This window comes from Magallana gigas, chromosome 2 (genome assembly GCF_963853765.1).
Source record: "Magallana gigas chromosome 2, xbMagGiga1.1, whole genome shotgun sequence".
NCBI classification, from domain to species: domain Eukaryota; kingdom Metazoa; phylum Mollusca; class Bivalvia; order Ostreida; family Ostreidae; genus Magallana; species Magallana gigas.
Genome location: NC_088854.1, coordinates 60,036,224 through 60,060,373, shown reverse-complemented (window position 1 = coordinate 60,060,373; position 24,150 = coordinate 60,036,224). Strand labels below are relative to the sequence as shown.

The following is a 24,150-nucleotide window of genomic DNA, read 5'->3' as shown; positions in this document are numbered from 1 at the left end:
TTTATTTACTTATTGTTTGTTCTGACAGTAGAATCATGCGGGACGCATATTCTTAAGGGGAGGGAAGTGAAACGGTTGAAAGAGTTATCTTCCCTTGTTTGTATTTTTTATTATCAGTAATTATTGTAAATAGTGTTATTAAAATGTCAAATGATTAAAAGAGTGATTCAAGTATTTTTATTATATAAAAACAAAACAACAAAAACAGTTATTGTAGTTTCTTATTAGTCAGATAGACTTATAAATCGAGAGAATATGTTTGGATGTCCTTAAACACTTGTGTTAGACATAACGCAATTGGTTTAAGAGCCAGATGGTGTCGCTAGTTGTGTTCGTTGATGTTGTATAGTCTGTATAGAAGACTCATACGTAAAGTAATCCCTGAGTGCGAATTACTGTGTTGTAGAGTTTCACAGCCGTGAATTCTGTAAGTAGGAAATATTGGTTAATTAAAGTGGATTAAGTCAGGTTCTCCGAATGACAAATTGATAGGCCAAGTGGCATAGCCAGATTGATTGACCAACTTGCATTACCAAGTGGCTGAGCGACAAGTTGCCTTGCCAGGTGGCAAGGGCGGTTGACAAACATAGAAATAGCCACAAGGCAGTGGCTTATATATATCTGTATATATTGAGAAACACCACAAGGCAGTGGTTAACCTATATCTGTATATTTTGAATTAAAGCTTTTCATCATAGAGACACTTGGCAAGTGTCATTTTACTCTTTGTTTGCATTCCCTATAAAACTCGGGTGAACCGGGTACGGACCGAGACGCCTGGTCGAGGCCGCGACACGTTACAATAGTCTCGTTCAACCAGACGCTCGGCTGTCTCCGTAAATCTCCGACAAGCAGAGCGTCTCTCTTGGTAGTCGGAGATTAACGGAGACAGCCGAGCGTCTGGTTGAACGAGACTAAGAGTTCAATATTGCTTGGATCCAGACGCGTACAATTTTTAGACACATTTCGATTACTGATACACAGTTTGATGGAATTAATTCTATCTTTAAATATTACACAACATGATTCATATGGGGTTTTCCCGAAATTCTTGTCGGAAAAGTTCGAGAATTCATATTATAAAAATGTGCGTAATTCAAATACAGATTAGAAACTACTTATCAGGCAAAATAACATATTGTTGATTTTAAAATTGATAATGATCAATAAAATCAACTCCCGACAGTACTTCAGTACTTTGATAATAAGATTATTCCCTGTACCATAATGATAACAACAGGGCTAATATTGTACAATGTTCTTATTATAGTACAGGGAATTATTGTATTATAAAAAATTAAAAGAATAAACGTCAGAAGAGATCTTAAAAAATTATCGCTGTGTTATAATTGAAAAAAAAAAATATTTTCACCTATGTCAAAAATGGCAATGTGTATTAGCATTAATCAACCACAATAAATTCTCCAAAATCTGGGGAAAAAAACAATAAATAAAATCAGAAAGACCTTTGAGAAAATAAGTCTTGTTTTAAATAACATATAAAGGTAGGATAAAAGAATAAATTTACATACTTTTGGCATATTTCCTGTGGATCCGGATATTTTAATTCTGCCACGACGACTTCTATTTATCACGCTCATTCTGTTTCTGGTTTGAAATGAAGGCCACATGGAGGGTAAACATTGCTCAAAATGATCATCTTGATGGGGGGTTTTAACTGACATTGTTGAAGTTAAAGTAAATTGTTACATTTAGAGATTAAGAATGATTTTTTAAAAAATAAGTTTTCGTAAAACAAGAACTTAATTCTGTGTAGGAGTGGAATGGAAGTCATGGAATTTTTATCATCTTCATTTTCGTGACCAAAGAATTATCATATCCATGAACTAATTTCACTGTGAACATATTGCTTTATGTTGATATATAAAATTCAATAGTAAAATATTTGCAACCATTACATAAAAACTCTCAAAGTAATCTTTTAAACACATTTAGTAATGTGACCATTTCATCTTTCAGACCAAGAAAACTACAGCTGTAAGAGCTAAAGCAAAACGGCATGCAGTGGTTACAAAGAAGAAGAAAGAGAGGCCGGCTGTGGAGAGTATCCCTGGCACAGAGTTCCTGAGTGAGAAACAGAGGAAACATGTCAAGTGAGTCGTATACACACAATGGTAATAACCAGGCCGATTAAGGTATAGTCTGTAGCATATTGTTCCCTCTCAGTCTGACTCCTGTTGATTTTTGCTGATTTTCTTATACCTAACACATCCGCTGGTTTCTGTGGGAAAGTTTTTCCTATACTACACATTTAATAATAACACAAGGTGTCTAACTCCAAATTAGCAGTGATCACATAGAGGTTACTCCTTCTGATATTATCAATAAGGGTATGTTTGCTGTCTGAAGAAAACAATAGATCATTCCTTCAATAAATAAAAGATATTTATTGAGCAACATGGAGTTATTTTCTTTGGTTAAAGTTGATAGATTGTTTTAACATAACATGGCATTATTGATTATTCCTGATATGAAACTGTTTTTTGATTGTGTCTTACGATTCCTCTGAAGAGAATAGGGCTGGGACGATTCTGTACTTAGCCGATTCGGTACATATCACGATACATGAAATGCGATACGATACATATCACGATACATTGCAACTAAATTAAAACATGAATAAGGGTTAAAAATTTATTCAATCTGTCGATGTATTACTGCATGTCCAAAGTTATTTTGATATATTTAAAATGAGCGTTGCACAATTTACAAATTACTTAATCTCATATACACTACTTTTTCATAAACAAGTAATCCAAAAGTTGTCCACACTCCAGATTTAGCTTCCTAACAGTTTTGACAACTTTATGAGGTTTTCCGCCATCTTTGTACTTTCATATTAGGCCCGCAGACTAGAAATAGCCGATATATGAAGCTCGGATATTTTTGGAAAAAAAAGTTTCCTTAGGTATCGGTGTTTTAATGGTAAATGTATCGATCCAAATATCGTCAAAATAAATACCGTGATGCACCGGTGCATCGGTGGATTGTCCCATCCCTAGTAGAGAATGGCTTCTAGTAGAGAATGGCTTTTTATTTTTGTAGTCAGTATTCTACTATTTTTATATCTGAGTGTAAATGTATTACTGTTTCTTGGCATAATGTTTTACTATTTTCTATGTTTATTTTGTTTAAACTATTTTAATAAACAGGATCCATACAAAGAGTGCCAGGATCAACGTCAGTGGAAAGAGAAAAAGAAAGGTGATAAAACGACTTCGCCATCAGAAGACAGCAGAGTTGGAGGCAGAGCCACAAACAGATGATGGTAAAAAAGATTGATATATATATGTGTTTAAACTTTTGGGTTTTTTTTTTGGGGGGGGGGTTGCTTTTTTATTTTATTTTGTTGCTTGTCAAGATTTTTGATTAGTCTAGCCCCCCCCCCCCCCCAACTTTCAATTCGCTTCTGGAATGATTAATTTGATTAATTTTAAGCTCTAATTGTTGATTTATTTCATTAACAGTTGACATGGTACAGGAATCATCCAGTGGTAAACAGAAAAGAAAAAAGAAATCAAAGGGCCAAGGAATGGATGTTGATTGACAGAGTAGCTTGTACAGATAGAAGATGATGGGCCAAGAAATAGCCATTGTGTGGGCTTGTTTGTACAACAACATTTTGAGAAGAAAAATACTGTATTTAGCTATAGTTGTTGCATTTATTGTTTGGAAAACTTGTACCGGTAGATACATGTATTAACATTCATAATAAAAACAAATACCCAAAACTGATCTCATTTTTATTTCTCTCCTACATTTTTCCAGTGAAAATTTATTGCGTACATATTTTTTTATACACTGTTTCAATTTATTGTCATATACATGTAGTTGAATTTCAATAGGCAGGGGGCATTATATAACACAATATATTACATCATTTTATCAGATAAAGACTTTTTGACAAGGTAATCGTCTTTATTGCCAAACAAAACAAAAATCGGAAAAGAAAAATGAAACAAAATTTACATACTCGCCTCTATGTGCTAGTATTTACGAATTATTATTTAATATAAAAGACAATGACTGGATATTTCCGGCTAATGAATTCTGGGAATTGAATGGAATAAGCACGTGACAACAACGTATATATAGGGGGACAATGTTAGGCCTGCAGGTGCCCCTCCCAGATTCTTTTTGGGCAAAGGACTTTTTTCTTGCGTGTAGAAACATTTTAAAGAAAGTTCCAGTTTTGAAGGTATTGATATTTCGTACTCATGAAACGATCCTCCTACTACCCCTGTTTTAGAAATTGAGGTTTTGCAAAGTTTGAGGGTTTTTTTTGTCTTTCAGCTTTTTCCCTTGTCTTGTCAAGATACATTCGTCAGTATGGATAAAGGGCTCTCCCAATTGAAAAAACAATGTTACATGTACGTGCCTGTGGAATATCTACTGAAAATTCATTAAATTTTCATTAAATCTCACCGAATAATTAGGATGATATTCTGGGATGTTTGGAACTTTGACGTTTCTACGCAATTATCTAATATTTAGTACATACAATTTATTCCATTACATTGTTGGGATATTCCGATAGGGAGAGGTCTCCGTCAGGTTTGACCCGGCATCGATCAGAAACTATTCACCGTCCCGCAAAGGAATGCTGCATTTCAATTACACTTATTATATTTAATTCTGTTTTATGTGAATTGGCGTTTCCTTTGCACTATTCATGCTCAAAATATATATGTGTTTAAATATTATAAAAGACGTATCTGCATTTAAAGACGATTAATTACTTGAACTCCAGAGTATCTTGGCATAGAAGGTTGTCTTCAATTTTACTATATAAAATTAAATGTCAGTGCTTTAGATGTCTTTCCCACAATCATGAGAAACAGCATTACCAAAACAAGATACATGAACATTACTACAAGAAAAACGGAAAAATTAAATGTAAGGAAATCATACTCGGGAAAATTATCTTTTTATAGCAACCTTGTAAACAAATGAAAACAAATTGAAAAATTACATAAAACTATCGTTTTCAAGTTTTAAATGTTAAGGACAGTGCCCGTCCATTGTAATTGAAACTAGAACATATTCCAAATCCTGCCAAACTGAAAGGAAGAAAAATGTCTATATCATCGGCTAATCTTGTATAAGTGTCACGTTATTGAAGATGAGAAATAATGTTGTTCAAAACATGATCAATACAGATGGAAGCACAATAGTATATTAAATGCGAACACATTAATTAATTACTAGTGACAACCCCAACAACCGCTATCTAGAGGGATACCAGTATTGTTTCTTTTAAAAAGGAAACTTAAAAAACAGAAAACTACGATAACTTCTTGTAATTATGTGAATGTATTTTCAGTATTTTAGATTTTGTTTGTCTCGTTTTTGTAACCTCGTATATTTTAGTCCATGTTTTTGTGGTTGTTTTGTTTATGTTTTTTGTTTTTGTTTTTGTTTTTTGTTTTGTTTTGGGTTTTTTTTTTTTGTTATCAAAATGGGCATATATGTATATGGACTATATATTCAGTCCTACATAGTAATTGTCAATAAATGAATTTAACAATTAAGTAAATTGAAATTAAATTGCATTTCATACACAAAACAAAACAGAAGTGAGATAAGTTAGTGTATCGCTAAAGATAAAATTTATTGGTTTTCTTTTGACAAAATATATAATCAAAATATATAATAATATATGTATGACGTTCTTGATGAAGTAGGGCAGATGTCAACTTTGAGCATCGGGATCGGGATGCAACAAACTTCAGACTGGTGGGTCACCATCGGCCAACCTACCAGCAGATTTCTTATTTCTCTTGAGATTGCGATCTTAAGGACACATTTAAACAGGAGAAATACTTACTCACATATGACTTGTTTATGAGGAATCAAAATGTTATCTAAATTGACAGGTATTTGTTTTTTGTAAATGATTTACATGGCAATCTCGAGTTTCCTCAATCCTTAGTCATCTATTGTTTGCTAAAAATCAGTCAGAATAATGTTCATCATGTTCATGGAACAGATTTGCCTTTCGTGTTATTCTGCCTTTGAATAGCAGGATGATTATATAATTCTGTTGATCTGCAGGATTTTTTAATCGTTCGTATTTCATTATGATTCTATTGACTGATTGATGCGTTTAATTATTTTTATTCCCTTTAGGATTTACATGATCAATAAATGGATTGAAGAATTGATATATGATAATCTTGTAATTTGGGGCATAAGTGTAACCAGAGACATAAATAACATGTTATGTCTGTCTCTGGTGTAACCCACGAAGACAGATAAATGGAATTAAAATTACAGTGTTGTTTATTTTCAGTGATCACGGATATTTGCTGAGAATTTCAGCTGAAATTTGAGACAGGATGTCTCTGTTCAGAAAGTTACTGGGGAATACCAATGGCCCGGAAGGGGCAAAAGGGGCTCCCGCCAAAGGAAACACCCCCTCAGGGATGCATCTCATGGGAGCTCAGCTGCAGAGGAAGTTTGCCAAAGGAGTACAATACAACAGTGAGTGTTAAACACATGTTGTGAAAAGGGATGGAGTAAAATGAGAAATTTAGGAGCTCTCTTAATGTTGACATCTCTATACATGTTGTGTGATTAAGTTTCACAGTGTATAATTCTTTTGTTGCAGTGAAAATTGTGATTCGTGGTGATAGAACAGTTGGCAAAACTTGCTTATTTTATCGATTACAAGGACAAAAGTTTCATGAAGAATACATTCCTACTGAAGAAATCCAGGTTTGTTATCTGAGTAAAAAGATCCTTTGCAGTATTTTACATTTATTAATGTCTTTTTTTTTTTTTACAACATTCTATGAATAACACAAAGAGTTATTACTTTGATATTTTACTGAAATCAGGCTTGCTGCATACAGTGGAACTACAAAACAACAGATGACATTGTTAAAGTGGAGGTATGGGATGTAGTGGACAAAGGGAAGAAAAAGAAGAAACTAGACGGACTAAAGCTTAGTAATAAAGAGGTACGACATAAATGCTCGAATAAAGAGGTGTTCAGTACAACTGTACATACAGATTTATATTAAGAGTGCTGTGTCTTCACAATAGCACTGAACTATGATTTTGGTTGGTCAGTGGACCAAATACTGCCTAGGGCTTTCAGGAAGATTTTATAATGTTACAACCAAGCTCATTTCCCAGTGATTTTTTCAAAAATTGCTGTTGATTTGAAATGATTTTTATACCTGTTAGGAAATATTAGCAGTACAAATTAGATGTCATTTAATCAGGTCATGTTATTTTTATTGATTGACTGTTTTTTTTTCTTCCAGGAGGTGGATGAGCCAAGCCTGGATGCTGAGTTTATTGATGTGTACAAAGGAACTCATGGCGTCATCCTGATGTATGACATTACAAAACAATGGTAAGGGGGCATATAACATTGTATATAACACACAGAGTGGCTGTACAAAGCAATGGTAAGGGGCCATATAACATCATATATAACACACAGAGTGGCTGTACAGAGCAATGGTAAGGGGCCATATAACATCATATATAACACACAGAGATGCTGTACAAAACAATGGTTAGGGGCCATATAACATCATATATAACACACAGAGATGCTGTAAAAAGCAATGATAATGGGCCATATAACATCATATATAACACACAGAGATGCTGTACAAAACAATGGTAATGGGCCATATAACATATATAACACACAGAGATGCTGTACAAAACAATGGTAATGGGCCATATAACATCATATATATAACACACAGAGTGGTTGTACAAAACAATGGTAATGGGCCATATAACATCATATATATAACACACAGAGTGGTTGTACAAAACAATGGTTAGGGGCCATATAACATCATATATATAACACACAGAGTGGTTGTACAAAACAATGGTTAGGGGCCATATAACATCATATATATAACACACAGAGTGGTTGTACAAAACAATGGTAAGGGGCCATATAACATATATAACACACAGAGTGGTTGTACAAAACAATGGTAATGGGCCATATAACATCATATACAATATATAACACACAGAGTGGTTGTACAAATCAATAGAGTCACGACCTACTGACCTTGTGTTGTTTTAGGACATTCACCTATGTAGAGAATGAGATGGAGAAGATACCCCCTCACCTACCGGTCCTGGTCCTTGGGAACCACCGAGATATGGGGCACCACCGGACTGTGATGGAGGACAAGGCCAAATACTTCTGCAGGCACTACGACAGGTAAAGTTTGAGCTCAGAGAATGAATAGAATATATTTATTATTGATTCATCTTAGAATTATCATTATATGCAACTGTTAGGTGTCTCCTAACCTTCCTTTATAATTATATGGATGCTGTTTTTTTACAGGCCTGCTGGGTCAGCCATTATTCGATATGCTGAGTCATCAATGAGGAATGGATTCGGCCTCAAGTATCTCCACAAGTTCTTTAATCTTCCATTTCTTAACCTCCAGGTAAGAAGCTGGTGGGTACAGACAAATTCAAAGCAACATATGAAATCTTTTCCTCGGTCTCAATGCTAAATGCTAAAATTCACATTGAAAAAGAGATAATTTTCTGACTTTCATTAAACTGTGCAAGGTCGTTTACTGTGTGTGTTGTTGACAGAGAGAGACGCTGATGAAGCAGTTAGAGATCAACGTCCTAGACATGGAGTCCACGCTGGAGGAACTGGACATCCACGAGGAATCGGAGGAACAGAACTACGATGTGTAAGTCAGTTAGTGTGTCAGTAGGTCTCTGCTGTGTTAGTCGGTCAGTGGGTCAGATTTTTCATCATTCATATTTTAAAAACTTTGATAGAAAAAAGGTAAAGAGACCTTAAACCCTTGCATATAAACTGTGTATGATGTAAGAGTATTTCTAAGTCTACATACATAAATGCCATTAGGGGTATATTTACAGTACTTAGAAATAACTTTGATTTATCCATTACAGGTTCATTGATAGTATTTGTAACAAAAGGCAACAGCAGCAGGAGGAATTGTCCAAATCAGCCACAGATGGCGCCACTCTACGACAGGGAGTGACCAGCAGTCCCGATACAAACACTGAGATTCCAGGTACATACATGTATATATACAGCTTACTCCACTTATATTGAACTCGCTTATTTTGAAATTCCGCTTATTTTGAAATAGAAATAAATCCCCAGTTTTTGCCTCTCATATTCTTTGCATTGATTTCACGGATATAATGAAATCGGTTATTTTGAAATATCGCTTATATTGAAGCCACTGATCGGTCCCCAAAGGTGATAATTAGGTGTTTTTATAACGGTTATATTGAAGTTCTCCCTGGCGGCTGTCGTCACGGTTGTTGACAGTAATTATGCCAGACTGACCGGTTGATATACAAAGGTGTGAATTGATAAGTTCTCTTCATGTGTGATTTTATACTTTTATTAAAAAGTAAAATTTATTCACTGTTTAATTTTTTGTTTTTACGAATACGGATGTATTGAGGCTAGACGTAATATGGAAACCCCACAGAAAAGAAATACCTTATCTCCGGACGCTAAATACAAACTAGTTATGGCTATTGATGAAAGAACAAAGCCTAAATTCGAAATAGCTAAGGATTTTGAGATTATCGCGTGTACACTTACGATGATATACAAGCAGCGTTCAGCAATATTTGAAGCGTTTGAGTGTGGTGATTTTTCTCTAACATTTTTCTAAAACGTAAAAGAATGCGATCCGAGATTATGATGAGGTTTAAGATAGTAACAAAACGAAACTTACAAAACTTTCGGATATAATTTTAATCAAACTTTCAAGGACTAATGTTCCATGTAATCCGTTTATTGTGATAGATAAATGATGATCTAATAATTTGTTCGGGTTTGGTTTTCTATGCTTACATCGGGATTGAACTTTCAAAAATGGCGGCTTGACGTCAGGCAATTTCGCTTATATTGAAATACGGATATATTGAAATAATTTGCATGGTCCCCTGAATTTCAATATATCCGGAGTAGGCTGTACATCCATCAAAAATTACATGTTTAGATATGAAATTAAGTACATGTATTTCTGCACACTAACTACTTTGTCAACCATTGTTGATACATATTTATTTTAAATTAACAGTGCCCAAATCCTTGTCCATGCCTTCCCTCCAGAAATCTACTGTGTCTCCAAAAGAATCAGCTTCTGTGGGTAGTACCCCTGTAGGGGCAGGGCCGCCTGTCCCAACAGAAACACATACACCAGCAGAACCAGCCAATCAGCCGACAGAACAGAAATCAGGCTTCTTCTCAAGGCTTTTCAAGAGCAAAGATTCGGCAGCCTCCAAGAAGGCAGAATCTGGTTAGTTCTGTTTGCCCAATAACGACAGAACTGAAAACCAAATATTATTCTTGTGCGAGACATTTTTGTAACTATCATGAGAGTGTCATTGTCGCGAATAATTTTGGATGCAAACCAGTTCTCAACTGTCTTTGGTACATTATTTTCCTGATTACCGGGTATTTAGATCTTTATTGCCAAATTAAGTCATTTCTAACCAGTTCTTGAAATAAGTCATTGTTTAAAAAAGGGGGCCTACAGTATATTTTAAAATTGCCCATTTTTATTCATTGACTTAGTACAAAATGTAGTATGTTGAATACGTCTATGTTTTATAAGAGAATTCTGCTACCTCTTTAGAGCCAGAATCGGCAGTACCCAGTGTCCCGGTGGAAGCCGTCACGAGTGTGGAAGATTTCGTTCCAGACGGAGGAGTCATCGACAAGAGCTTTCTGGAAGATGCAAAGGAAGTGAAGGATTCTGGGAAGACAGAGGTCAACTCGGACAGCGACAGGTGGGGTGAATTATCAATTTCATTGGTGTATATGAGGACAATCAGTCCTATAATCTTTACAATGAGAAACAAATTTAAAAGAAAGTTTCTATGAGAATAAGAAAAATAAGAATTATATAAGGATATTTCTATCAAAGGCAGCTCAAAGAGAAATTTTCCATTAATATATAAGTTATGAAATTCCTATTATCAGTGAAGAATCAACAGGAAATCCGATGGTGGCAGGGTTTCAAGATGACCTTGACTCAGATGATGACTACATTCCCAGCCAATCCAGAGCCGCCATCGCTGACGACGTAGATCTCTCAAGTGATGACGAAAAAACAAAAATCATTTCTGCCAAATCTGTGGAACTCTCCAGTGATGAAGATGAAAACAGACCTGCTGTGAAGCAGAATGATGAGGACATATCTGACAGTGATGAGGATATGAAGCCATCTGTTATTGTTGCTCAAGACTTTGACTTGTCTAGTGATGATAATGACAGTGGATCGGTCACACAACAGACTGGTAAAAGCACTGACCAGTCAAGTCAAAGTAAATCAGAAAAGGCATTAAGTACGGTAGTCTGTGATGATACTCAAACAAAGACAGGTGAGACAGACACAGTCTCATGTGGTAAAGGTGTGGAAGATGATTCCAATGATACGAGTGTGCTTAAAAAGACGGAAGTCAGCTCTCGGGAAGTCGAGGTTCCTGGCTCGTGTTCCAGTGATGATGACACAGAGGAGGGAACCAGTCAGAGTAACCAGGGGGCCACCAGAGTGAGAGCGGACAGTGAGGGATCGTCTGTAGAGGGGGACACTGCGGCGCCGGTGGTGATTCTTGCTGACGAGGACGTGAGCGAGGAGGAGTTGGTGGTCAGCAACACAGAGCAGGCCGGGCTCTCTGATTGGCTGGACCAGCTGGAGACCAAGGTAGGACACTGTAGCACTGTAGATTCCTAATTAAACGCAATGAATTAATAACCGTGTAAAATCACGTGAAGCACCCTTTGTGGATTTTAAAATCTCGCCATTATTTTCTGAAAGTTGAGAACTGGTTTAAAAAATAAGGACAAAAGTTCCATGTTTGCAATTTTATATTCTCATGGTTTTATACAAACCAGCAAAATCGTGGAATTAAGTACTCGTGCAATATAAGGAATTAATAGTTATCATAATACAATCTAGACCGACTCTGGCCAGTTTGTTAGAGATCAAGACAGTGCCCAACACAGCAGTTCGTTATGTGTTATGATCAAACTTGACTGATTACTTGTCAGCCAAACCATTGACATAAGTTTGGTTAATACTAGGTATAAAAACATTTAAAACCTAATTACATGAATTCATGCATGCCAAAAAAACCTTCAATACCTATTATTACAATTTTCTTATATATTTAAGTGCATGATAATTGCAATGAACAATATGTATATGTAATATGTATCACTGCAAATTTGCATGATTAAGATCTATGACAAATACCTAGATAAATGTAGCCAATGTTTGTAATTGTTAGTTAGCCATGATTTTTTTTCTATTTAACGCACTGGACAGTAAGTGAAAGAGCTTTAAAAATATTGTTTTTGTCATTAACGTTAGATAATAAGTTCCTATGAATTGTTTGAATGATATTGCCCCCTCCCCTTTGACAGGTAACAGTTTATGGATATACATGTATGTGTTTGTTTCTAGGGTGGAGCTGATGATGTGGTAAGAATGGCTCCATTACACTTAGCACTTTTTACCAGAAACCCCATGTATTACCGACAAGTGTACTGTCTTCCAGGGAAAAAGTATTCAGGGAAGTTTGTTGGTTATTCCTCAGTATGAATTTGAAAATACAATGCATATGAAATTGGAAGACAATACACTGATATCTCCATTGCATGCATTTAAACACAACCCAAGTTACAGTAAGCTCAAGCTTTGAAGACTATTTATATTTGTACTTTCTAAGCTTCACAGAGAAACTATGCATTATTACATGCTCAAGACCTAATTGGGTTTTACATTATCTTATTTTCGTTGAAAGATCTATCAGAAGGGTTTATTTAAATCAGTTCTCATCTGCATTTTATTTGAATTGTGGCCAGTCTATGTCCACAAATAAATGTGTCAAATCTCAATAATCTTAATAACTCTCTTGTAGAGGTGAATTGATTAGTATAATACTGTGGAATCATTTAAATTCATGGGGGCGAATTTTTCGTGGATTGTTTAAATTTTACAGGTTCATAGAGACGTAATTTCATGTTTTATCGTACATCTTAAAAAGAATATGACCTAATAATCATAATTTAGTAATTCATGGAGGATGTAAATTTGTGGATGAAAGGTACCCACAAATTCCACAAAAATTGAGCCACCTCAAAATCTACTGATTCCACAGTGATGATTGATATGAATGAGGCACTGATTGCATCAAACAGTTATATAGGTCGTAATCTGTAGTGACAGAGTATGGTGGTGGGGTAGGCTCAAGATTTTTTTTTCAAGGTCATACCAAAAACACAAGTTTCGGAAGGACATTAGTTTAAATGAACTGTAATGGCATTATATTCGGGATGAAATATTAACCTTTAATGTGTATTTTAAAGGGGCATGGTCACGATTTTGGTCATATTTTTTTTCTTCCGATTTTAATACCGGGTACATGTATTTACAATATTTCAGTAATGCATTTTCAATGGGCAAGTTACTGAGCTTGAAATTCTTTGCTATGTAAACAAATGTTTGTTTACATTTTAAATGTTAAAGTGAAAATTCCAGTTTTAGATCTAAAATGAATGTGTTAAACATCAGGAACTCTTTAATTATGCTTAGAATGAATAAGAAGATAGACAAATCAGGTTGAAAAAGATTTTTTACTGGTAAATTGAACCTATGTAAACAAAAACAGGGCACGAGCCTTGTTTACATGACAAAGAATTGTCAGCCCTGTATCTTGCTTATAACTCCACAAATGATTCTCAAATTTCATTTGATCATTAGAAATACATTTCTAAAGCATTTTAAATAATAGAAAAAGAAATATACTAGGTGCCTAGAATTTGACCAAAATTGTGACCATGCCCCTTTAATAGCTATGAAATTGTCGACAAAAGAAATTAATATTGTTATCAAAGTTAAAACACTGACTGATGCAGAAGAGTATATTAGATATTTAGCTCATATTGTAAGAAAATATCTGAAAGTTTGTATGAATCACAGAATGCCATGTGATGTGCTTTACAGCGCTTATTTATGACCATGCGAATCAAGAAAAACATTACCCATCAATGCTCAATCCCTCAAATTACATCCTGCTAGATTTAGATTTGATCTTTTCATCCTATCATGTATTACAGATTTGGCCATATTTCGTTGTTAGTATTACATTTATACAAAGGATTTGAACTCAAGTCCTTACAACATGGTTCTCACCATAAATCTAATGTTTCACTCAATGGGAATGAGTAGCATTGATGCAATAACATATTGCTTAAAAATTGCCAAATAAGATTTTTGGTGTTTTTTTTTCAGGCTGGTATCAAAGATGACGAATTGTCCTCAAGTCCGGAGCCTCAAATTATTCCTAGTCATTCCAAGTCAAGTGAGTATTATTCAGTGTGATGTGCCATACTTGCTAGCTCTGGAAAGAGGGGGGGGGGGGTAATTGTTACAAAAGGAGTGGTGTACCTAGACTTGACCTTCATATTTCTGTTGATAAGTTCAACAGATTGAGTAGCAAAATTAATCTTGTGTATTTTTTGTTTAGCTGTTGATAATTTATGACCTGCCTTTCACAAAACCAAAAAATGACTGCCTGTATTGATCATTATACAGAGAAATCTTCCAGTAAAACATCTGCCATTGAGAACCCAGAAGAAGAGGTGAAGAAGAAGAAAAAGAAGAAAAAGGACAAGGTAGTTTAGTAACCTACACCCACCATTCCAAAATCAAAACTTGCTGTAGAAATGAAATATTTTGAAAACACATTATGCCCTCAAACTCACCTATTGGTTTGAAAGGTGAAAATTTTATTAGCAAAAAATAAAGAACCTTTTCTTATTTGGATTTTTTTTTTTTTTTTTTACCAATTTTAATTTTTAAAAAAATCCCTCCCTCCTGGTCTGAAACCAACCCCCCCTCCCCCCCCCCCCCCCCCCAGGTGGCAATTCCAAACAAACATTTTTTAAACAATGGCCCTATTGTAAATTTTATCAAGATAATTGAATTTATTGTTTTCTACAGCAAAAAAAAAATGTTTTTCTTGAAAAGTTTTGTTTCGAATGTGTACTTATGTTTAAATGGTTTGATCAGGATGAGAGTGGGACAAAAAAGAAAAAAGAGAAAAGCTCACGAGATAAAGATGGAAGTAAGAAAGAAAAACCTGACAAGGGGGGAGGGGAGTCAGGAAAGAAAGAGAAGAAGAAGAAAAAGAAGAAGGAATCAGCGGTAGAAGACGAGGGTCGGAACGAGCTGGAGGCGTTTCTGAATGACGGTGGGGGGTACGAGTCTCTGTAGACAGAGAGGCAATGAGTGGAGGGTCTTGGAGACGGATAACGTTACTATGACTAGTCAATGAGGGACGTGTAATGATGGAAATAAACAACCTGCTTTACAACTAGTGCAGCTTTCCACCCACCCACACACACACCGTATCAGGGGCTTGCGGTACAAGACATCATTCATGTACATGCAACTTTCTGATTCCTAACAATGCAATGACTCTAATTTTAATTATGCAGCAAAAGATTCAACTTTGTTCATTGCCTTTCATTGCAATGGTTAGTGACTCACTCATACAGACTGCTTTAATTCTTCTCATGTGTCCAACTTCCATTTCGATTTTACAAATTCCTCTTTAAGACTGAAGAGATTCAATCATTCTGAAAATTTGTTACCACTTTTTCTGTTTTACCATTTTTTGTGTTTGTGTGTGTTTAGGGATTTTTGAAAATTGTTTTTTGCAATGCAGATTTGTTATAAATGTAAACATGTATAAAATCATAGTATTGTATTGTGTAAAGTTCGGAATGTCCAAACAGTGAACTAATAGTGATATCAAAAAGGATGTGTGACTTTTATTTTAATCAGTTTCATTTTGTTTATCTTTAAAAACATATTTGTTATGAATATTTTTATTTTGTTGTTGTGTTCAAGGCATAGATCAATTTGTCTCATAGATTTTGATATCAGGATTTTAGGCATTACGCGGATCTTGCATCATGAAGTTTTGAACGATAAAAAATAAGTTTTTAGATGTTTTTTTCTGTATGTGTGTTTGTCTCAGTTCTTGTACCGTGCCTAGCATTGCATTCTTTGTCCATGTATGTACATGTATGTTTCAATATTTCAGTCTATACGTGTGCACACACATATCCTCATGTATTTGAGGTCTTGGAGATTGAAATTCTGTGTGCACTGCTGACATTTACAGTAGTTCTACAGATTTCAAATTTTCTGACCACTGTATACAAAGCTACATTATTTATTATCATAGGTTATAGGATTTTCAAGCAAAATCATGCCACAAAGTGTATGCGCTATTTATTGATTAGGTACTGTTAATGAATTAAACAAAATACATTGTATCCAAATGTTATTCAATAAAAAATATGAGTTAAATGAAGCTAATGTCTTTGTTATATTTATGGACATGATGACGTGTTAGTCAGGGATATTTCAGACAGTACCAATCATACACATAATTATTATTACTATTCCATGTTAGTTGCTTGGACCAGGTTCCTGAAAGATGTTGAGGACAATTGACAGATCACACCTAAACCCAGCCGCTTGTCTGACAGCAGTGGAGATCCTTGTGTAGGACTTAATTGTCTCCCTGATGTGACAAACAGTAGTTATTACTTGTTAGCCAACAGATTAATTGATGAAGATTACTTGATATTTGTGGATTTAAACCACATCAATGTCAACATCATATGAAGAGAGCCAGTTGGTGATACTTTTGATTGACTCGGATACCTGTAATATGATGCTACACGTGATCCACCACCAAAAGCCTTGGTCCTAGTAATCGGCAGATGGTCCTAGTAATCGGCAGAGGGTCCTAGTAATCGGCAGTGGGTCCTAGTAATCGGCAGTGGGTCCTAGTAATCGGCAGAGGGTCCTAGTAATCGGCAGTGGGTCCTCGTAATCGGCAGTGGGTCCTAGTAATCGGCAGTGGGTCCTAGTAATCGGCAGTGCTATACTGATTTTAAGGAGGTTGGGTGGTCAACAAATTAACCATCAGATCTTCGTAAAATTATAAGATATGATTTGTTTAGATATAAACTTTTATTTAGTTAAGAGTAAATTCATACATCATATGAATCATATCTGTTAATTTTGTGTATTTTTTATATTTAGCTCTCTATGTAAAGGAAATTGATACAGTCTAAAAGTGGCCATTACCGTGGAGCCCTCTTAATGTGGGACTACAGTGTATATTGTGGATAATAGTCTTATTGGGTGGCTGGGCACATCTAATAATGGTCAGTTATGACAGGTATACTGAATATTGAATTAACCGTGAACAGTTTTGCTATTTCCATGTTTTTTGTCATTTGGTACACTAATGTACTACATGCTATAACATGCACCTCCACATCTTGTAGCAATGTAACAAAGATAAACAAGACTCTGAAAAATCATTATTTTAAATTTAAAAATTTATTATACATAATTTATAAATTACCAGAACAAAGAAATAAAAGGATTAACATCATAACACGGATTTAATTCATGATCAAGTCATATTTCAGGCAGTCGCACAGCTAGCTCTCCCAGCTCGTAACAAAACACAAATTTGAATTTAGGTAGTTTTTACCTTAAAAAATTTTCAAGTTACAGATTCCAAATGTGAAAGAAGCTGATTACATATTTACACCGCTGGAGCACTGTCAGTATATAGATGATAGATTAGGGCATCGGACCTGGGGAGAAGAGATAATGTCTGACTGATCGATTTAATAAGTGTCTTTTGGAGTCCCGTCGTCTTTTTATTTTGTCTTCTTCTTTTTCTTGGTGGTACGTCGTTTGGTTTTAGAGTCCACGATAAATTGTGACTGTTTCTTGATTGCATTACGATTGGGTACGTCAGTATCATCATCACCGCTGTCCTCGTCATCTAAAATATCGTCGACTTAATCATTAAATAAATCAAAGCAACATTGTGTGGAGGTTTAAACAGCTTTATGATGTTATATCATTTGTAAAAGAAATCACTTGAAATAAAATGAAATGTTATAGATGGAATCAAGAAAATCATACATCAGATATACTGAAGCATGTGAAATGCTAATTGTCAGGAATATACCGATTTTAAAACAATTTAAAAATAAAAATATTATTATTCAGTTGACATAACATGAATTCAATACGAAGCAGATACATATATAAGTGATGTTTATCCAACCATGCATGCAGTGAGAAATTGACCAGTATGTGACATACATACTTTCTTACATTTTTAGGATATGTTTGTGTGAACTGGTATGAAAAGTACATGCAGTTTTTATGCAAACAATAATTAAATCATCAGTTTAGACACGTACATTACTTAATTTCCAACTTTTAAATAATTTATATATTTTATATTTGATTTCAGATGTCTAAGATTAATTAATATCAATAATTTAAAGTAAATGACAGGAAAATCATCTGAAATCAGACAAATGATATTTGACAGATAAACAATATCAAAGAGTGAATTTTGCTTCTGAGTGTCATATGTAACCAATTATCGTGTACTTGAACCCATTCTGGAATCAAGTTGGTGAATATGATCCGTGAATTTTGTAATCACTTACGCACTCCATACAAAGTGAAAGCATATTCTTATAGGGGAAAAACTAATCTGTTAGTCAAATTCAGTATTAATAAGAAATAGAAAACATTAACGTTTCAGTGGACTGTGAAATATCCTTACCATCATAAACCATGTCCCTTTGTGTGGTGGGTAGCTTGATACGCGTGTTGTATTGTGGAAGCTTTCCCTCTATACTGGCATGGAACTGTAAAATAACACATACAACGGTTATTGATTCACTGTAGCTGACAAAATTGTCCTTAATTGAATACAGGATTAATTGTCTTTAATTTCCTAAAGGAGTACTGTCTATAAAAACTCCCCATAAAAGTGTCTTAAAAATCCTTTATGGAATGTCTAGAAATTTCTCAGTGTGAACAAATTCACCTCATGGAATATCTGAAAAAGTGTCTACAAGGTCTTCAAAGGAGTGTCTAAATACATGTACTTATAGTCACAGGATCCCCTATAGGAGTGTCTATAAACTTCCCACAGTAATGTATATAAAATGCCTACAGTGGGTTCAATAGCCCCTACCTCTTCCTCCTCCATCTGTTTCATGATTTCCTGGAGCTCCTTGCCGTCCAGTTCCTCCAGTAATTTCAGCAGCTTCTCCTCGCACGTCGACAGCTGATCCAGGACGTACTCGTCCGAGGTCGGGGCGATCTGTGCTGTGGGAACGTGTCCTTTACTCTGCATCGAATAAAAGCAAAATTGAGTCATAAACCTCAAAGGCAGCATGTTAAATTAATACAAGCATAATTATATATAAAAGTGTTAATTAAACTTACATTTGTAAATAATAACAAAAACAATAGTATGAAAACTTATTTCAATACTGCATGTCTAAAATGATTTTTTGGAATAAAATTTACATATATACACACGAAAATGATTAAAACTTACAGCTTTGAGGTGGTGAAGTTTGTCAGACAGGTGCTCCACTCCGGCCTTCACTGACACCATGATGTTACTGTTGCGGTTAAGGTTATCCTCAGCATGAGATCTTCTGTCCTCTTCCTTCTGAAGATGACTCTGGAATTCCTCAAGCATTCTCTCTCCACTAACAAAACAAAACAAGCACATGCAGTCATGCACAAATACATGTATTGCAAATCGACCTGTTCCATTGATAATTTTCAAGGAACTATCAGGACTTTGTGAAAAAGCAATGTATGACCTTGAGAGTTTGGCATGACCTGTGTATTGACCTTGAGAGTCTGGCATGACCTGTGTACTGACCTTGAGAGTTTGGCATCGCCAGTGTACTTCATCTCCTCAAACTCCATCTGGAGTTTCTCCTTGTCTTCCTTCAGCCGTGTGATCTGTTTCTCGTTGTCCTTCTGTAGCGCCTCCAGGTGCTTGGTCGTTTCGTCCTGTCCCTCAAATCGTCGCACCACTTCCTGTTATGCAGACAATACTATTCTCAAAATCTGATCTACTCTCCAGCAAATATTAGTATAACCTTGATAGTGAACATACTGAAAAGTAAGTGCTTAATAATTTTGCTATAAACTTTACCATGGTGTCTGAGACGCCAGTGGCCTCCTTGATACGTTTGAATGCCTCCTCGTAGGTGGTGATTTTCTGCTGCTGTTCCTCGCCCTGCAGCGCTTGTTTCTCCTGGGGAGAGAGCTCATCCTGCTGGATTGAACCACGCTGAGCCTGAAGACACAATAAATAGAAATGACTTCAACGAGTTCTTCAAATGTGTTCATAAAATAGTTGTTATTCACTATCTTAATGAGAGTTACTATTGATAGTATTTTTCTTATCAACAGGTCATGGTACCTTTAGATTATAATGTTTTTGAGAATAAAACTGAAGACATTTTTGTTTCACTTACAATTCTTCGCTCGATGCGTTCGTGCTGCATTTTCTTCTCCTCGGCTTCTTTCTTCATTTTCTGGAGCTCGACCTCACGCTGTTTACGCTCCGTGTACACAACCTTCTCATGCTTGGCTAACTCCTGCTGGGCAGCCTCCTTGGAGATGTGGGCGTCGTCATGCATGGCCCGTAACTCCTTCAGCTCGGCCTTGGTGTTGCGGATCTCCGCCTCCATACAATCCAGGATACTAGGGAAGTTTCCAGCTTCCTGAATAAATATCATCGCCATTGATAATCATTCCCATCATGTCTTTATTGTCATTGCCAGATAGAAATAATTTTATACAGTGTAGAATAATACCAATTCCAACATTTTCATTTGAACTTCATTCTAGACGATGATGAGCTTGACTTACAACTTCCAGTTTCCTCTTGATGTCTTCATAAATTCTCTTCAAGTGGGAGGCCTCATCAATCTTGAGTTTAGTTTTATCATAACTGTTCTCAAGATACCGCATTGACTGAAAAAAGTAAAACACACACGCAGTTATCAAAATGACAATATGATGCATTGACCTTATAAAAATTTCTTTTTTCATATGTATGATAATGAGGACTTTCAAAATATTAAATAATCACACAATTGGCATTCAAAAAACACGGCTTATCAATATCTTTCCAGTGTCCTCTGTTAAATGTAGATGCTGAAATTAGGAGTACAATTTTCACTTCTGTTTACAGGTGTTTATAACATTTTATAACAGAACTTCAGTCTTCAGTACATAAATCTACAGTGGTTGACTATACTTGATGATGACCGACCTGCGCGTCCTTGGACTCGCCCTTGTCCGTGGCCACGGCCTCGGAGCTGTCGTCCACCATCTGCTGGTACTCCGTCTGTAACTTCTCCAGCCTCTTCTGTTTCTGGGCGGTCTGATGTTTGAGGGCGTTGAGCCGCTTCATCGTGTCACAGACCTTGTGATCCATCACCGTGATGGCTTGCTAGAAATTTGAATTTTGAATTATATTTAATATAGAGAGCTGACAATCATGTCCAAAAAGAAATTACGAATTAGGTTTTTTTCATGAAACATTCAGCCAAGGGAAAAAAGTTTGGTATAATGAAGAGGGTAAAAAAATCTGTTTTCTTTTTCGAGTTAAAAAACACAAACTTGACATTTTCTCCTTTTTCTTCATTAGAATGGATAAACAAATTTTTTGCAATACACACCATAATTTCTACTGTATGCATGACATTTTGACTTGAGATCTACATTATGTATGCTAGAGCTCTCTCTTTGAGGGTCACAAAACGGGGTACTTAAGTTGGTCTCTTACCCTGCCAGACTTGTTTTTCATGGAGGCTCTCTCCACTGGGCGATCTTGGAAAGCTTTGTTGATGACATGTTGATCTTGCTACAAGTAGAGTGTTTCGATCTTACCATTTAAGTATGTTATATTAATACATACTGTAACTTAATTTACTAATAAAATGTACCTGATGCTAGAGAAAAGCATCCAAGATGTATAACAAATTGATATCATTAATTATTAGGAATGCTCAATAAACCAATAAAAAACTTGTTATTTATGAACATATGTACATGAGTTGATATTTATTAATTCATATATATGAATATATATTCATATATTTGTAACTAGGGATAAAAATTAATACAGTCAAACAAAGACCATGTACTTACAGACAGGGAGTCGCTGAGCTTCTTGCGAACTTCTTTGTTCTCTTTTCTCAGCTTCAATATTGTCTCCCTATTCTTTTTCATTGCAAACTGTGACGTCTCATAGTAAGCCTTACGATCACCCTCTGTAAACAAATAATATTAGATAAAGAATTAGGAGCTAAAGAAGGCTTCTGTGAATTGTGTTTTCTATAAACAGTTATTCAATTAATCATACAACATGGGATTTATTCAAATTGGAAGAGCAGAAATGTTTTGTATATTGGGATGATGCATCTTATTTAATCAATTTTTAATCAGCAACTGAATGGAGGGGGGGGGTCTATCCATTTTTATTAAACAGAAAATTAGATCAGTAGATCTCCTAATCACTTACGGTATGTTAAAAAGCTTATATTTTTCAAAAGTTGAAAAAAAAATGAACAATCTAAGCCTAATTGCTAATATGTATAAATTTCAAACTAAGCATTAAGTAATGCTGATAATATCAACCGTTGAAATCAGTATTATGATGGATTTTGTATCTTGTGTATAATAAATATCTATAATATTAGTATTAGGCTGTTAGGAGGGACGTTAGTCATTATGAACGGCCCTTGTATGAGGTACCCGGTGGCTTTCGGAGTTAATCAGGTTGGGCACAGTTACTCTATTGAGAAATGAATACGCTAAATGGGATACATTCCCCTTTTCAGTAATAAAAACATTTCCGCTAATGCAGGATTTTGAACGTTTCAACATTCACATTTTGTTATTCCTCAATAGGGTAACTGTGTCCAACCTGTTAATTTCAGATCAGCATTATGCTTCAACTTACCCAAGAGGGCGATCTTTGACTTGAGTTCATCAATTTGCTCATTAATAGGCCGCTGAAGCAAGCCTGCACCGGACGGCATCTTGTAAACCTCCTTGTTTTATTTCACTCAATACAATGTTGACAGTCAATATGGTGTTTGTACGTATCCAAGGTGCGTGTCATATACGCATGCGCGATCAATCAAGAACGGTTACTCTTTCACCTTTATGGTTTAAATACCGACATTTTATAGTTACAGACACTTTTAGACCAATGAGTTTAACCGACACTACCCTAACTATAATTAGGCATATCAAATTTTGGTATTAAGTTATACAAAATGATCTTATTGAATGTAACGTTAGGAAAAAGAAAACAACTGAATACCGTGTTATATAAATGTAGACTATTATAGTACAATGAAGTCGCCAATTCCGGGTCACGTCAGACTGTTTCTTTGATATTTTGCAAAGCTGTTCTATTTAAACTTTATACTATATGTATATTGAAATATTTACAGAGGCATTTCAACATGGTTTCCCACTTTCGAATCATTTTCTCCATTTTCGGGTCTTGCGACTTCAAAGCAGTAATGTCGGGTAATCGTCTCAGAACACAATTTTTATAAATTTGCAGCATATAAAAAATAATTTTAATGCCGATCAGAAAATATATTATCAACTACTGATACTCAAGAAACAGGGACCAATTTCAAAATGTAAATGACCGTCGTGATTCAGAACTAGACTTTTACCCGTGCGTGCACGGGTTGACAAATGCATATGATATCGGAAACATATGGAGAAATGGTGTACATTTTACTAATTTGCATAGCGGCCATATTGTTATCACAATGGCGATTTTCATTACAATAGAATATATAGAAAGGAATGAGAAAAATCACAAATTATAAAAAATAAGTATTTCGGAAATATTTTCTTCTCATTTGGTTCTGTCATTTACATCATCCGGGATTGGAATGTGCTTGTTTTGTTTACATTAGATATTGAGATGGCGGTTCCTTTTGAATCTGAAATATCGAAGCGGGGCGTTGTAGGAATAAAGTGTGTTTTAGTGTTGAAAGGCGTCATGAAGGGATTTTGGAATTATTTTTAAAATACTTGCCATTCATAGGTAAAGTAGTTCCTCATATATTTACAAAGTTTACATTGCAAACTAAGTTGTGTCAGAAATTCAGACTCAAATTAAAAAAGTCTTGTCGGTTCCTTTTTA

At 35.2% G+C, this 24,150-nt stretch overlaps 3 protein-coding genes across 4 annotated transcripts; 2 read left to right on the top strand and 1 right to left on the bottom strand.

Annotated features, from left to right (window-relative positions):
- The first annotated feature begins 1,516 nt into the window (after window positions 1–1,516).
- On the top strand, window positions 1,517–3,752 carry LOC105330027 (uncharacterized). The gene is made up of 4 exons (XM_011431573.4): window positions 1,517–1,636; window positions 1,981–2,114; window positions 3,174–3,289; window positions 3,489–3,752. The coding sequence occupies exons 1-4, from the start codon at window positions 1,619–1,621 to the stop codon at window positions 3,566–3,568; spliced, it is 348 nt and encodes a 115-aa protein (XP_011429875.1). The 5' UTR covers window positions 1,517–1,618; the 3' UTR covers window positions 3,569–3,752.
- Window positions 3,753–5,719: 1,967 nt separating this feature from the next.
- On the top strand, window positions 5,720–16,413 carry LOC105330025 (rab-like protein 6). 2 transcript variants are annotated; one of them, XM_011431571.4, is made up of 16 exons: window positions 5,720–5,897; window positions 6,314–6,504; window positions 6,632–6,738; window positions 6,861–6,983; window positions 7,293–7,384; window positions 8,087–8,227; window positions 8,357–8,462; window positions 8,617–8,720; window positions 8,947–9,071; window positions 10,101–10,319; window positions 10,659–10,812; window positions 11,006–11,729; window positions 12,492–12,509; window positions 14,322–14,391; window positions 14,625–14,704; window positions 15,102–16,413. In XM_011431571.4, the coding sequence occupies exons 2-16, from the start codon at window positions 6,360–6,362 to the stop codon at window positions 15,303–15,305; spliced, it is 2,412 nt and encodes an 803-aa protein (XP_011429873.3). In that variant the 5' UTR covers window positions 5,720–5,897; window positions 6,314–6,359; the 3' UTR covers window positions 15,306–16,413. The 2 variants fall into 2 exon arrangements, with proteins under 2 accessions (XP_011429873.3, XP_011429874.3); XM_011431572.4 differs by lacking the exon at window positions 12,492–12,509.
- A 1,020-nt stretch (window positions 16,414–17,433) lies between these two features.
- Window positions 17,434–23,121, bottom strand: LOC105330024 (outer dynein arm-docking complex subunit 3). Its single transcript, XM_011431570.4, has 12 exons — window positions 22,939–23,121; window positions 22,125–22,246; window positions 21,760–21,837; window positions 21,244–21,423; window positions 20,838–20,942; window positions 20,441–20,689; window positions 20,116–20,259; window positions 19,837–19,997; window positions 19,501–19,657; window positions 19,132–19,287; window positions 18,715–18,799; window positions 17,434–17,913 (listed from the first exon to the last, which is right to left on the bottom strand). The coding sequence occupies exons 1-12, from the start codon at window positions 23,015–23,017 to the stop codon at window positions 17,786–17,788; spliced, it is 1,644 nt and encodes a 547-aa protein (XP_011429872.1). The 5' UTR covers window positions 23,018–23,121; the 3' UTR covers window positions 17,434–17,785.
- Between the last annotated feature and the right edge of the window lie 1,029 nt (window positions 23,122–24,150).